The sequence below is a fragment of the Phascolarctos cinereus genome, unplaced genomic scaffold, assembly GCF_003287225.1.
Source record: "Phascolarctos cinereus isolate Bilbo 61053 unplaced genomic scaffold, phaCin_HiC Scaffold_2;HRSCAF=192, whole genome shotgun sequence".
NCBI lineage: Eukaryota > Metazoa > Chordata > Mammalia > Diprotodontia > Phascolarctidae > Phascolarctos > Phascolarctos cinereus.
The window spans coordinates 356,504,822-356,521,088 of NW_027555625.1; the positions used below are offsets into that span (position 1 = coordinate 356,504,822).

Consider the following 16,267-nt stretch of genomic DNA (forward strand, 5'->3'; position numbering starts at 1 on the left):
GGCTGAATGACTGTTTCGAGAGTGTTAAATGGGGATTCCTGCATGAAAGGGGAGGTAGAGGACTCACTAACCTCTAAGCTCCCAACCAAATATAAAATAGGGTTCAAATCTTTCAGTGCCTCTATAGTTTCTAAAACTGTGAATTGCAAAGAAAGTGGTAGAAGAAATTCCTCACACAGCGCTCCCTACAACTGATTCAGACCAAAAAACCCCAAACCTCAGCCCTTAGGATAGTGTCTTGCATATGATAGATATTTAATAAAAAATTACTGAGTATTCATTCAACAAACATTTACTAATCATCTATTATGTATCAGATACAGTAGCTGGTTCTGAGGATAAAAAGATAAACATTAAACAACACCTGCCCTCAAGGACCTTATAGTATAATATGGTGGAAAGAATATTAGTCATGAGGTAAAAAAGATGTGCTTTTGAGATCCTGCTCTGTCGCTTATTAGATATGGGACCATGGACAAATTACTTAAGCTTCTGTTCTGAACAATGAGATGGTCGGGCTGTATAATCTCTACGGTCCCTTTAAGTTCTACCATTTTGGAAAATTTCATCTATACTTGATTTGATTTGGGATTTGAATGGGAGGAGCGCTGATTTAAACTAATAAGTAAGATTAACCAAACTTTTGTGGTAAAATCAAAATATAAGATGGCATCAAATGTAAAAAAGATTACTTTCTTTTAATGTTTCAAAATATCTTTTCGTACAGATTCTATTTAAAAATTACAACCAAATTATTTTTAAGAAAATTTCACAAAGTAATTATAAAGAGCTTTGAAATACCTTATCTTTAATGATGTTTTCTTGACATGCTGTACACTTTGGACTTGGAGCACTGGAGAAAAACACACAGGTTAATTACATTACAGCACAACAAACCATTCTCAAAAATAACGTATTTTTTAAAATGTTAACAAATATTTTAGGACACAGCAACCTTCAAATTGATGCCACTTATTGAAAATCATTATGCTGAATTTTAATTGCCTCATTTGTCTTGCTGGTACTGCAGGTCTCATTTAAGTCTATTGTGAGGTGAATTGGGCATAAAATAAGATGCAATGCAAAGGATGAGCTACTACAGGGGAAAAAATATCAACGAAAAAAGTCTGCAAACTTTAAAAACACGAATTCATTTCAGCTCCCATGTACTTTTTGCGAGTCCCTTTCAACACCGATCAAAGTATACTTCTTTACAAAATCATAACTAAATACCTACGAAAGGGAATTTAGGTCATCAAATACCAGCATCATTCCATCTTGTGAATTATCTTTACTTTAAAAAAACTTTTAACATTGTATCAGATGGCTATTTTCTTTACTATATATTAAAAAAACCCAACGCAACCCACCTTCTAAAAAAAAATCTTATTGTTTCCAGTCTGATTTTCCTGATGCACAATTCTTATCACATCACTCCCCTGTTCAACGAGTTTTAATGACTCCCAATTGTCTATGGAATAAAATTTTAAAACACAGCCTGGTATTGAAGGCTGCCACAGTCTCACAGCCTTATCTCCCACTTTGTGCTGGAGAGAAATTAGAATACTCTGAATGCATGCATACTTTCCTATCTCCCTTGTCATTCCCTAAGCCTGAAATGCAGTCCTCCAAAATAATTTCTACCTGTTGAAATCCCATCCATCCTTGAAGGGTCTGCTAAATTGCCACCTTCTCCGTGACATTTTCCTCAGCTCTCCCATTTAGGAATTATAGCTTCCCTTCTCCAAACTCTCAAAACATTTTGTTTATATTTCTCTTCTGCCTCATCACATTTTATTTTGCTTTATCCTGTTTATATAACATATTTCTATTAAATTAGTTATAAATTCCTTGAGGAGAGAGAGAGAGATCAAGTCTTACTTATCTTGGGCTCCTCCTCAGAGCCTGGCACAATGCCTTTCACACTGTAGGCATCTGATGAATATTTGTTGAATTGAATATGAAAACTTAGCATTGGTTCTTTCAAAACAGTGATGCTTTTATTTAGGGGCAGTTTCTTTACATAATGAAGATGTGGACTAGTTGATCTCTAAAATCTCTCTTCATTCTAAAAGCCTATGTTTCTGTGCTCTTCTGCCCCCAAACAATAGACAAAAAAAGAGGGCCATCAGGATTGGTGAAAGAAAGACTAGAGAGGAAACACAACCTAGTTTCTATTTTTCCTTCTGAGTTTGTCTCCTTTAACCAGTCGGGCTATCACTTCCTGGCCATCTCTACACCAGGATGCCTCTTCTTAAAACACCATCATCACACCCCCTCACTCTCAACAAGAACCCTGGACGCTCACTTTTTTTTGGAAGCCAGACTCTGATAAGTGAGTTTTCACCTTTTCTTGCCTAGAACTGGGCTTCTACAGTACTTCCCAGTAATCTCGATGCTATTCTGTTGTGTGAGTACCCATCTACCCCTGCAAGTTCCTCTTTATGGACTGCCTCCCACCATAAGACAGCACCTGGTCCATAGGAAGTGCTTTCTTTGTTTTACTATCATCTATCTATCTTACAAATATGCATTCACTAAACACTGTATTTCCTGATAACAAACCATACCACACCCTCTACAACTACCCTTACCTGGTTATTTATAAGGTTCAAAGCCCACAAATCTCATATATACTTCTAAACAGGAAACAGATTCAGTAGATCAGATATATTACACCTTAATGATTTCCAAGCGATCTTCAAAAAAACTCTTCAAGACAAGATATTCTTCCTCTTTTCCTGAAGGGTCCTTCCCTTCACAAGTCCTACTGCAGTACCTAAACATGGCAACGGAAGTACTCCTGTGTTCCTGAGGGCCACACTAACAAGGTAGCCTAGGAATAAACTGAACTAAGCATCAATATTGTAAAATATCATAAAACTGATGTCCAGCATGTTGACCACTAAGGCTGAATTCTAGTGGCCCTTGAAACAAAAAATAACATTGAAAAAATGGTCTTCAGTACTGGGTTGTATCCTTCTGCTCCCATAGTGACAGTGACATAGTTATGAAAAAGGAGACAGAGGGTGCTAGGAATCACACAGTTCTTAGACTATCTAGAAATATTAATTTAACTCTAAACATGAGATCCTTGTCAAACAACCAATGATAACATAGTGCTGGAAGAATGGCATATTAATATTGACATTCATGATAGGGGAAAGTTGGAGCTTCATGGGAAGACAGTTCACAGGCTGTATTTGGAGAGGAAAATGGTAGAATTAGTTTTAGCATGTACTCAAAAGTAATGGGAAACATCATAGTATTGTTTCATATGATTACAATAACCACAAATCTTGAGGTAGTAGAGACCATAGAGGCCACTGAGTACAGCCTTTTCATTTTATAGCTAAGGAAAATTTAAGCAGAGAGACTTTGAGTGACTTGTCCAGTGTCATACAGATAGTGGCTGAGACAGGTTTTGAATCCAGGTCTTCCTGATTCCAAGTACAGTACTCATTCCACTATACCATTCTGCCTCTTATAGGATGCTTAGTGACCTTGAGTTGTATTGCTCATAATGAATGAACATGAGCAAAAAGATCAACATGAAAATATTTGTTTCAGAAGATGAAGAAACAGAGGAAGTCTATGAAGAACTTTAGCAAAATTTTCCAAAATAATTAAACATAGTATTTTTAATACTCAGTAGCTTCAATGTGGACGTAAGGGAGGATGGTGGGGGCAGCTAGGTGGTGCAGTGGATAGAGCACCGGCCCTGAAGTCAGGGGGACCTGAGTTCAAATCCGGCCTCAGACCAAACACTTGACACTTACTAGCTGTGTGACCCTGGGCAAGTCACTTAACCCCAATTGCCTAAAAAAAAAAAAAAGGGAAGGATGGTAAAAGGCACTGGATAATGTTGGTGAAGATCAACAGACAATAGAAGCCATGGGCTTGTAGACTACGCAGAAGTTTATGTATATATACTGAATACTTCCTTCAAGAAGAAAGTGAGAAGATGATGAACAAGGAGCTCATCAAAGATCATCACAAAAAATGAAACTGACTTACAGCTTAACAGACAGGAAATTACAGGTAATTGATGTGCAGTCATTTCTGAATTAGTCATGTGCTATGTGTACTGACTTGTCAGAGCAAAGATCAAAATCAATATAAAAATAGAAAAAAGAATAAAGATGAGAAGATATGATACATTATTACACAGCTCTAACCTGACTTGTTCAAATGAGCTTTGATACCAAAGAAAGCGAAATATATAAAAGACAATGACACTTCAACCATTTTTCAAAATGGAACCTGTGATGTCATTGGTATAGGAAATTCTTGGTGAGGAAAATCGTTCTACAATGTAGATCAGTATCTAACAGGCAATTTGTTGTCTTAGAGAGTCGCCTGGGGCAATGAGAGGTTAAATGACTTTTCTAGGGTCACACAGCCAATAAGAATGCATCAGAGATGGGACTTGAACCCAGATTTTCCTGACTGAAACTAGCTCTCTACACACTGCAACTAGCTGCCTCTATGAGCATCATTTTCTCATTAGTTTAGTCTCTGTAATCATCACAATAAGAATGCTGAGTCCAAAACTTGTCTGGTAGCAAATACTTGATCTCCTTGTGAAGTAGAAAGACATAAGAGTCAAAGTCAACACAAATTTGCAATATCTTATGGAAGACAGTTAAGGATTATGAGCAGCATGACCTCTAGGCCCAGCATTGCCAACTACTTTTAAAACATCCCAATCTGGATATCCTATCGATATCTCAAACTCAGCAAGTCCGACACAGAACTCATCATCTTTCTCCCCAAACCCTCCTAGTTTCTGAATTTTCCCATTAGTGTTGAGAACACAACCATCCTATCCTTCGAGTCATCAAGACTCAAAACCTTGGTGTCATTCTCTAGTTTCCACTTGTGATCATCTCATGTAGCCAATCTTTTGTCAAGTCTTGTCAATTCTACCTTCATAAAATCTTATGCATTTCCTTTCTCTCCATTTGCATTGCCACCACCCTAGTGCAGGCCTTCATTACCACCTTCATCACCTAGATTATCACAGTACCCTTCTCATTGGGTCTCCCTGCCTCAAGTTTCTCCCCACTTTAATCTATCCTCCACTAAGCTGCTAAAGTGACTTTCCTAAAGTACAGATCTAACCATGTTACCTCCTCCAAAATAAACTCTAGTGGCTATCTACTACTTCCAGAATCAAATATAAAATCCTCTAAGGCATCTAAGACCTTTTACAACCTAATTTCTTCCTACCTTTCTAGTCTTTCACTTTATTCCACATATTTTATAATATGGTGACACCAGCTTCTTACTGTTCCTCACACATGATATTACATCTCCTGACTCTGTACCTTGCTTTTTCACTGGCTATCCTCTGATGCCCAAAATGTTCTCCTTCCTCACCTTCATCTCTTGGCTTCCTTCAGGACTCAGCTCAAGTCTCACCTTCTACAGAAGGAGTTTCCCAGTCTCTTCCCTCCACTACCCTCTTCTTCCTACCTGCCACCGTCTTAGTGCCTTCTCTATGAGATTACTTTGCATTTACACTAAAATATCTTGTACACATAATTTTTTGCATCTTGTCTCTCCCATTAGAACATGAGCTGCTTGACAGCAGGGACCATGTTTTTGTTCTTTTTTTTTATCCTTAATGTTTAGAATAATGCCTGGCACATAGCAAGCACTCAATAAATACTTGTCAACTGGCCTACCATCTAAAGTAGCAAGAAGTAACATGGGGAAAAACAAATTTGCAGAAACCTTGGCATAAGACCCAAGTAGAAGGGAGACAACAAATAGGCAAGAAAAATGGAAGAGATCTGTCATCATTTCTATCACAAATTACTTTGCATCCACAACTGTATAAAAACCATTATATTTTAACATCTCAGTCCCTGAGGTGCTAATTAAGGAAGTGGAAATGGCATTAAAAAGGCAAAACAGGAAGAACGGCTGAGTGAGACAAACCAAGTATAGAGCAAAGAAGTATGTGCTGGAGGTAATGTAATGTGGAATGTGATCATCTGAATATCTGAAAGAAAAGAGAATTACCAAATCATGTGGCAAAACCACTGATTGTTTTATGAACAAAAAGGTATTAAAGAATTGAGAGAGCACCAATAGCCATTCACCTCTATATAGGCCTACTTTTTTATCTTTACAAAATCTATGAGAATGATCTACACACATTTTGAGGATCTCCTCAGTGAAGATATGAGAAGGCAACTGGAAGGCTTTTACTAATGATTTTCTACAGCAGACTACATCTTTCCAGCTACACAATTGATAAAAAGCTCAAAGAATACAAGATCTCACTGTTCTTATTGTTTGTTTATTATAAAAAAGCATCTGATTCGATAAAATTTAATGTGATCTTAAAGGCATTGCTCCATTAAAGGGGCTTCCATGATTCTGTTAAGCTCATACAAGAGTCATTGACAACAAGAAAGATAATTTTGTTCAACAATCCTCTGATAATTAAATGAAGTATAAGACAGGGAGACAGATGTATAATCACCAAAGGCGTTCACTTTTGTCTTGGTGAATATGCCAAGTCTAAGTGGAAGATGGGTTTATATATGTATATATATGCACACATATGTATGTATGTATGTATGTATATATGTTAAGATTCTCCAAATATGTGTACATACCTACATACATACATACATACATACATACATACATATGTATGTTAAGGTCCTCCAAATGGGTTTTTATATGTGTGTGTGTGTGTGTGTGTGTGTGTGTGTGTGTGTTAAGTTCCTCCAAATATTCCTATTTTCAAATAGCATCGTGGCCAATCACATCAAACCCCACAATACTACCACAGAGCTTCCTAACTGAGAGTCACAACTATTTCAGAATTCAATATAACAATCCATACAAGAAAAAGCAAATGGATGAAGAGTACCTATTACTAACATATGATTTACAGCTGGATGTGCTGGTCCATCAATACAGAGATCTTGGGCAGACACTGAAGATGGATAACAAAATGGGCCCAGCATTGAGATAAAGAGAAAGAGAACAGGCTGGGTTGTATTTGGAAAATAATGTGGTGCTTTCAAGGATACAAAGATGCTCCCTGAAACAAAACATGATTATTCTTCAAGTGATTCTACATTTCTACAAGTCAGGTAATGCCACAATTTTAGAAGCATCAAAATTTCAGGTGGTCTAAAAGGCAATGGAGAGACCTATGATGCATTGAATAGCACATATTACCAGTGATGTCTTTTGTGCCACCTTTTTATCATGCAGAAGATGCATTATCAGAAAAAGAGTTGGGCTGTTCAGGTAGCAAGAGTGAGAGATAATAAACAGTCGACCCAGTGTTACCTATATAATATTAAAAGAGCTAAATATGTTTATAGATGGAGGATTTATGGGAAGACATAAATAAGAGTTGTACAGGATGAGAAGGCATTCGATCTGTACCAAGGGAACCATATCAATTAGATACACATAAGTATTCAAAGAATGACAGATTTCTATTAACAAGAATTTTTAAAAAGGTTTATAGAAAAATTACAGTTAAAAATCAAAAGAAAGGTAAGATGTCATGGTAGACACTAAGAAAATTTTCCAGTAGAATGTACATATGTATGTCATTTCATACATATGGTACATGACCATTTTTTGGTAATGAAATATTTATAGAATATATCTGTGATTTTCTTGGCTACATGTGACATGCTCTGATTCTTTTATTCACAGAAAATTCAAATATAAAAGTAGATCTGAATAACATATTCAGAAGATAATTTTCTCTCTTTCCCCCGCACCTTTCATCTTCATCCCCACATGACAATATTGAAAATATGGATAGGTAACTGATTCACACTTATATTTGTCCTCCATAGCCTTCACAGATTTCTCCTTGGGGCCCCCTTGTTCTGAGTCTTAGCTGTCTTGGCCACACCTACTTCAGGAATCCATAAGGATAGATTAGCAAACTAGAGGAAGAGGCTTGCTGGCTTTAGGCAGAGATTTCCCAGCAATGTGCTCTTTCTTCTCTCAGGAGTTTTTCCCTGACCTTGTGGCCTGAAGGAAGGCCTGACTTTGACAGGTTCACAGCAACTCATCTTGCTCTGCAACTGCACAGATGGCACAAGGAAAGGCAAAGTGGCCCTGGCTCCTTGGAGTGGTGCCAAAGTAGTTGCCAGCCTCTTAAATCTATTCAGGCTGCAGACTGTACATGATTTTTAAATTTCTTTTTTTTTTTTTTGGTCTTCTCTCCTTTCCTTTCCCTTGAGAGGGTTTAAATCTGATATTTTCCCTGGACCATGGGAGACTTGATTCCTTTTCTTAAATGGTTTAAATGTTTAAATATTTACTTTTTTCCCTTAAGCCACTATATGTGATAAAAGTGCTCAACATTTGTGATTTTGTGTACTTTATTATTCAAATGTAGAGTAGCAATTAGGGAACCCCTGGGAAAGAAGAAAAAGTAGAGTTAAAATTTGTGGTATCTTGCCAGAATGCAATCTCTGGCTAGGAACTTCAGTTAAGTAAGAAAGAGTTAGTGATTCATTTTGACCACTTCCCAGGGCAGAGAGAATACTTCTACCTGGATTCCTAAAGCAAATGAGTCAGAAGCATGACTATGGCTGGCTAAACAGGTGTGCTAACACTGAGGCACCTAGTTTTTAAGGGAAAGCCTTTCCTCCAGAAGTGGAAGGGCTAAGACAGTGGCTAGAAAGTCACATCCAAAAAGGAAAGAGCACCCCAGACCACAGAAAGAAAGGCAAGCTACAGTGCCTGCCAATCCTGTCAGCCTGCAGCACCACCAACACAGCAAAGATGAGTTATGTATAGCTTATCAAATGCTGTTAATAGCTATAATTAGCATGTACACACACGTATAAATGGTTATTATATATATAATATAGCTATATATATTTGTTATATATGTGTGTGTACATATAGGTATATGTAATATAGCTATAGCTGTAATAGCTATAAAAAGAGCCAAATGCCTTCTACAAAGATAAAAATGATGTCTCAAGAATAAATGATCATTATGTGAACTCATTTGTATCGTCACACACATTACATTGTCAGAAAAAATGAGGCTATTCCATTCATATTTCAAAAGCTAACCTCATAAATAGGCTGGTTACTCTCATCAATGACATATCACTGGTTACATTCATCAATGATACATCACAGATGAGAAGAAAGATCCCAATTAAAAGATTCAATAAAGATTTTTCCTTTTGTGTTAAAAAACCGACAATTTTGTCTCATCTTCAATTATGCAAACAGGTTATCTTTCTCCATATTTTAATTGGTTTCTCCTAAAAAATTCCAAGAGCAGTCTCTGAGAATTTGATTGCATAGATTGTGTGTGTGTGTATGTGTATAAAAGCTGAAATTGAAAAAAGCATGTGTATAAAGATTGAAACTGAAAAATTTTACCTCAAAAACATCTAGTCCATGAATACTTTTGTTGACAGCCAGAAATACATACCTCAACAAGACATGCATGCAGGTTTCACAGAATCGGTGACCACATTCTGTCTGCTTAGGGTTACATAAAATGAGGTGACACTTTTCACACTTATATTTGTCTTCCACAGGCTTCACAAATTTTTCCTTGTATCCCCCTTGTTCTGGGACATAAATCGATACTCCAGCACCACGATCGGGATTTGCCTTTTGTTGTACAGTTTGCAATGGAGTAGGGGGATCCATCTTTTTACTGGAATCCATTTTAGAAGAGAAAAATTCTGCAGAAGAAAAAGAAAATTATACAATGAGTAAGTGAAATATTAACACGAAATCAGAAAGAGAAATCCTCTAGAATGTATGACACCTAAATTCATGGATACTATAATCTCTATTTTATAGACGAAGAAACCAAATAGCAGAGAGAGTGTTACTTGTCATGCCAGTAAGCTTAAAAGGCAAGATTTGAACCCAGATCTCTCCTGACTCCCAGCCCAACAATCTTTCTACTATATGATGTTACCTGTCAGTGGAAAAGCAGTGGTGCTGAAGCAAAAAGACCTGAATGTGAGTTTTGATTCCTCCACTATCCAGAGGTGTAACACTAGTTAAATCACCCAACCTTTTAGTTCCTCATCTGAAAATTGAGGATCTGATTAAATTTTAAAAACCAATTATTTTATTAAATATCTCTTATGTGCAAAGGCCATGTACTAGGCAATTCTTCCCCTCAAAAGACTTCTAGTAGAAGGAGTAATAGATGTATACAAAATAACTAGAATGTAATTAAACACATAAGAATATAGATTTACAGTACAGAGTTATAAGTGGCAGCTAGGTGGCACAGTGGACAGAGTGCCAGGCTTGGACAGATTTCCTGACAATCAGAATTATCCAAAATTGGAGTGAGCTACCTAGAAAAGTGATTCTCCCTCCTCTGGATGTGGTGGAGAGGCTTTTCAGCCATCCATGGGTTAGATATCATTGCATGGTCTTTGAGGTCCCTTCTGATACTCGGGGACATCACAGGAATTCAGGAGGACCTGAATTCAAATCTAGCCTCAGACACTTAGTAGCTATGGAACCCTGGACAAGTCACAACTCTATTTACCTTGGTTTCTTCATCTTAAAAGGAGCTGGAGAAGGAAACGGTAAATCACTCATTTGGCAAATAACTTCGCCAAGAAAACCCTAAATGGGGTCACAGAGAGTCAGACATGACTGAAAATCAACAACAAATAGAGTTGTAAGGGAGATGATCTAGTTCAACTTATTCATTTAACAGAGGAGGAAATTGAGGCTCCAGTTAGGTGGCTTGACCAAGTCACATAGAGAGTAGCCAAGAGGTCATTTGGAACCAGGTCCTCTGATTCCAAATCCAACACTCTTCCCATTACAGCACATATGGGAAGGTCAAACAGAAACAGATAAGATCTATGAAGATAGAGAGATCACAAACATAAAAGGGCAGAGGGACAGCCAGCTAGCAGCTTGTTTCAAAAAGATGTAGAGTTTTAGAGGCCTATAAGCTCAGTATGAATGTCACAGAGTAATACTGCAGCCAAAATAGTTAAAGCAATTTTACACAGCAGTGAGAGAGGAATAATGGCCAGAACTAGGGAGGGCATCACCCTTTGATACCAGTCAGACCAACCATATTTGAAGTATCAGTTCAGTCTTGGTCCCCACTATTTCAGTAAGTATATTCTGCAGCTAGAGGAAAACCAGGTTGTTGAAGGGCCTCGAGATCATGTCATATAAAGAGTGGATGAAGGAACTAGAAATGTTTAGCCAGGTGAAGAAAAGACTTAGGAAAACCATGCTAATTATTTACAAGTATTTGAAAAGCTCTTGCCTGGAAGGAGAATTAGATTTTTTTTTTGTTTGACCTCAGAGGGCAGAAGTAGGAATAATGGGAAGAGGATGCAAAGAGGCAAATTTAGGCCTGATATATGGACAGATTTCCTGACAATCAGAATTATCCAAAATTGGAGTGAGCTACCTAGAAAAGTGATTCTCCTCCTCTGGATGTGGTGGAGAGGCTTTTCAGCCATCCATGGGTTAGATATCATTGCATGGTCTTTGAGGTCCCTTCTGATACTCGGGGACATCACAGGAAGCTTTACAGAAGAGCCACGTATAGGAGCACCACCGGTGCTGTCTTGAAGGAAGTGAAGGACATACAGAGAGGTCTGGAAGAAGTCCATCCAGGTATGGGATATAGGGATATGCAAATTCAGAAGCAGAAGAGGGCACGCTGAGGTGGGGGAATAGTCCAGTATGAAAATATGATGGGGAAGAGTATGAAATTAGACTGGAAAGGGAGGTTAGGGTCAGACTGTGGAGGACTTTGAATGCCAATCTATGGAGCTTGGATTTTAGTGGGTAAACAATGAGGAACTGCAGAAGCCTTCTGAGCAGCAGAGTTACGTGACCAGACGTGGGCATTATGAAGATTATTATGAAGATGGGAGGAAGAATCACTCAATCAACAAACCCTTTTAAGCTCTGACTGTGACAGGCACTGTGCTAGGTGCGAGGGATATAAGGACAGGAAACTCCTCGCTCTCAATTAGTTGAGCACCTTATCAGGGGATCTAACACACACATATAAAAGTATATACAATACGTACACAAAATAAATCAGGTAGCCTGGAGCCAGGCTGCAGAGGCCTCTAAATGCTAAACTGAGGGATTTGATCCTGGAGGTAACAGAAAGCCACTGAAGTCTACCGAGCAAGAGAGCCAGGTGGTCAGATCTGTGCTTTAGGAATATCATTTTGGCAACTGTGTGGAAAACAGATTGGAAAAAGGAAATACCTGAGGCAGGGAAATGAATCAGGAGTCTGTTGTAACAGTCTAGATGAGAAGTGATGAAGGTCTGAAGGTGGTGATTATGTGAGTAGAGAAAAGGGGATGCAAGTGAAAGATGTTATGATGATAGAATCAGCAGCTGAGAGAGGAGAGATGGAGAAGGAAGAGAGACAGAGACAGAGACTGAAAAGACAGAGAGAGACACACAGAGACACAGACAGAGACAGGAAGAGAGAGGGAGGGAGAGACAGAGATGAGAAGAGAGACAGAGAGAAGAGATGACTTCAAGGTCAAGACCTGAGGTGACTGGAAAGATGGTGGTGTCCTTGGCAGAAATAGTAGGGAAGTTAAAAAAGAAGGGCAGGTTTAAGGGGAAAGAGAATTTAATTCTGTTTGGACTATGTCGAGTTTGAGATACCTATGGGACATCCAGTTTGAAATGTCTAAGAGGTGGTGGCATAAGATGAAAACCCATGGGGCAGCTAGATGGTGCAGTGGATAGAGCACTGACCCTGGAGTCAGGAGGACCTGAGGTCAAATCTGGTTGCAGACGTATAACACTCACTAGCTGTGTGACTCTGGGCAAGTCACTTAATCCCGCTTGCCTTACAAAAAAAACAAAAAGATGAGAACCCAGAAGAGGAACTAGGACTGGATGTAAATTTGGGAGCCATCTACCAGTGATGCTAACTGAATTCATGTGAGACTTCAGAAGCAGAATAAAGGATCAGGACAAAGCCCTGGATACGCAATGAAGACACATGATATGGATGATTAATAAGCAAAGGAAGCTGAAAAGGAAAAGTTATTCAGGTAGGAGCATGAAGAAAAAGAAATGTCTCGAAAATTCAGATAAGACAGAGTATCCAGAAGAAGAGAGTAGTAAATTGTATCATGGCTGTATAGAGGTCAATAAGGAATAAGATTGAGAAAAGACCATCAGATTTGGGAATTAAGAGTTCAATGATAACTCTGAAGAGAGTAGTTTGAGTAACAAAGTAAGAAACAAGCTTGCAAAAGATTGAGGAGTAATAGTAGAGGTAGGGAAGCAAAGAGAGCAGAAAGCTTCTTCTAGAATTTTGACTATGAAAGGAAGGAGAGATATAGAATGACAACTTCAGGGAGTAGTAAGGTCAAATAAAGGTTTTTAAAAGATGTTGAGATCTGGGCATTTTTGTAGTTAAGCAGGGAAGAAGTCAGTAGAAAGGTTTAGAAAGGATGGTTGTGGGGGTAACCTGGTGAAAGACAAAGGAGGGCACATGATCAAGGGGGCAAGGAGTAAGGCCACTGCACCAGAAATTGGAATAAAAGAGAGAATGAAGGGATGATAAAGGGGTTTTGAGATTTAGAGAAGATAAAGCTCATGGCAAATAGCCTCTAAGTTCTTAGTAAAGCATAAAGTAAGGCCCTTTGCTGAAAGGTTGGTGGAGAGAGCATGTATGAAGTTTGAGGATATAATAAAAGGATTCAAACAGATGCTATGGAGAGTGTGACAGAGAATTGATTAAGAAAGAGTAAAAGGATTTTGCCATGATAAGGGCCCAGTTAATGTTACATAACATAAATCTGTAGCGTACCTAGCCCAACAGTGGACAGTTGCATAATTTTTGCAGCTCAGCAGCATGTAAGTATGAAATAGGTGGTGGGAATTATCCCAGGCTGTGCTTGTGCAACCCCACATATGGTGACAGAACAAAGAGGCAAGGTATTTGAGAGAGGAAGGTGATATAGTGCTGGGTCTGAAGTAGGAAGACCTCAGTTCAAAATGAACTAGCTGTGTGACTATGAGCAAATCACTTCAATTCTGTCTCAGTTTCCTCAACTGTAAAATGGAAGAAAATAATAATGCCTGCCTTCTCTCCCCTGGGTTGTTGTGAGGATTGAATGAAATAACACTTGTAGAGTGCTTATTAGCACAGGACCTGGCACATAGCAGGTGCTTGTTTCCTCCCACTCTCCCTCTCCTTCCTTCTCTCTCCTAATTCCATCCTCCTTTTAAGGAGGCTATAAACAGGAGAAGAGGAAGGGCCAGAGGTTACCTTTCATTTGGTGTTGACGCTTTCCTTCAGTCTGCCCTCAGGAGAGTCTTTGGAGAAAGAGGATCCTGTTTTCTGAAATACACCCTAAAGGCTGAGGCCTCAGATCAATGTTCCCCACCCTCTCCTCCTCTAGGCCTCACTAAGAGTTGTGATGAAAAAAGTTCAATGCCCTACTTCAGCAAAAGGGGCCATCCCCACATCAAGTCACCAGGGTAGAAATGGGTAGGTATGGGTATTGAGGAAAAATCAACATGCCTGTTGAAGGCACCTAGTATATAAGAGTGGAGAGGAAAACTATGAAACAGGTACTAAACTCCTTGAAAAAAAAAAGGAGAATGCCTTGGGGGAAGGATCAGTAGATGGCCACCAAGATCTGGATTGGGTGAAATATTTGGATATAGTGAACCTCAGAGGAAAGTTTGCTGAATGACAGCAACAGAGAAAGGATCTGGAAGTGGCAGTGGGGAGTAAGGAGTGTGCCAACTTTTCCTCCATTAAGAGGCATGGAAAAATGTGCAACTAGTGTTAGAAAGGATGCCCAGAGAAGTACTGTCCTTTGAAGGGATTCAGGTCTTTCTCAGAGCCACAAGATAGGGGAAGCATGGGAAGGGACTAGAGACTAAAGCAAGTTCAAAGCTATTTACAACTCTTCAGGTAAAATTATAACTGCAGTGGTATTAAAAAGGAGAAGAGATATTGTGGAAATAGCCTTAAACAGGGGATGCCAACTGATTCACTGTAGGGGACAGAGAAGAGTTAAAGATGATTCATTTCGAGCCTGAATGACTTGTAGGAGGGTGCTACAATCAGTAGTTGGTCAGTCAATGAACACTTATTAAACTACTAAGTGCCAAGCACTGTGTTAAGTGCTGGGGATAAAAAAAAAAAGGCAAAAGACAGTCTCTGCCCTTGAGAAGAACACCTCAATCTAATGAGGAGATACTACAAATAAAACTGTACAAACAAACTATACACAGGAAAAATAGGAAGTAATGAAAAGTAGGAAGTCACTAGATTAAGAGGGGTTGTAAAACGTTTTCTGAAGATGATGGAATTTTAGTTAGGACTTAAAGGAAGTCAGGGAAGTGAGGGGGTAGAGATGAAGAGGGAGGGCATTCTGGGCATGGTGAACTGCCAGAGAAAGTGCCTGGAGCTGAGAGATGGTGTGTCTTGCTAATTAGCAGAAACACTCTGGTTAAAAGGATAAACAGGTTTTTAGAGGAGGAAGATGAGTTCAGTTTGAGAGATGATGATATAGACAGTAATGCTGTGAGGAACTGGAACAGACAATGAAGGACAAAGTTGTTTTTTCTTCCCCCTTTTCCTTGCCTTTATTCTTGTTGCCCTCTTGCCCCCCCAAGAGAATTGTACTTTTAAAAGTCATCAACCTCTTCCAAAATGACATAAATCATCCAATACATGACTACCTTGACAGTGGGATTATTCAAAATACTGTGCTGGACACATGGACTGCCAATTCGTTTTAGCGTCCACAAGGTATTATGAAGAGACAATATGGAAGACCATAAGAATAAATAACTTGATTAGTCAGGCAAGTGTAGGGAAGCCATGACATGAATAGCTTAACACCATTTACACAGAAATCATATAATGTAGTAGATTTCTCTTTTTGAAATTTATATTTCCCTTAAACTAATGTTAAAATCAGTTTTCAGTCTCATAAACCACTTTAAGCAATCCCTTGTAGCACTTTTGGTACAACACTGATGAAAGTTGCCCAAGATGAGCATCCAATGACGCCCAGGATGATTTGTAATTTGTACTGCTGAAGATAATGCTGAAATTGATGAGGTCACAAGTCAAATATTTAAGTAAGCAGATGCTATATTGGCAGGACTGCAAGCATGTAGGATAAAAATTTGTTAGTGGGAAGAATAAAAAATGGATTAGATGCATATCATATACTATAACATGAAATGGTGACTAATGTCCCTAGCAGGGGAGAACTAACAAATTCATTA

General features: G+C 38.6%; 1 protein-coding gene across 6 annotated transcripts in view; it reads right to left on the reverse strand.

Annotated features, from left to right (window-relative positions):
• Positions 1-16,267, reverse strand: part of TRAF3 (TNF receptor associated factor 3) — a 164,374-nt gene that overhangs the window by 40,384 nt on the left and 107,723 nt on the right. For all 6 annotated transcript variants that reach the window (XM_020971160.2, XM_020971159.2, XM_020971158.2 and 3 more), the window contains 2 exons: positions 9,455-9,713; positions 802-853 (listed from right to left, as the gene is read on the reverse strand). In XM_020971160.2, the coding sequence (XP_020826819.1) occupies positions 802-853; positions 9,455-9,696 (294 nt within the window). In that variant the 5' untranslated portion in view covers positions 9,697-9,713. The remainder of the gene's footprint in view (positions 1-801; positions 854-9,454; positions 9,714-16,267) is intronic.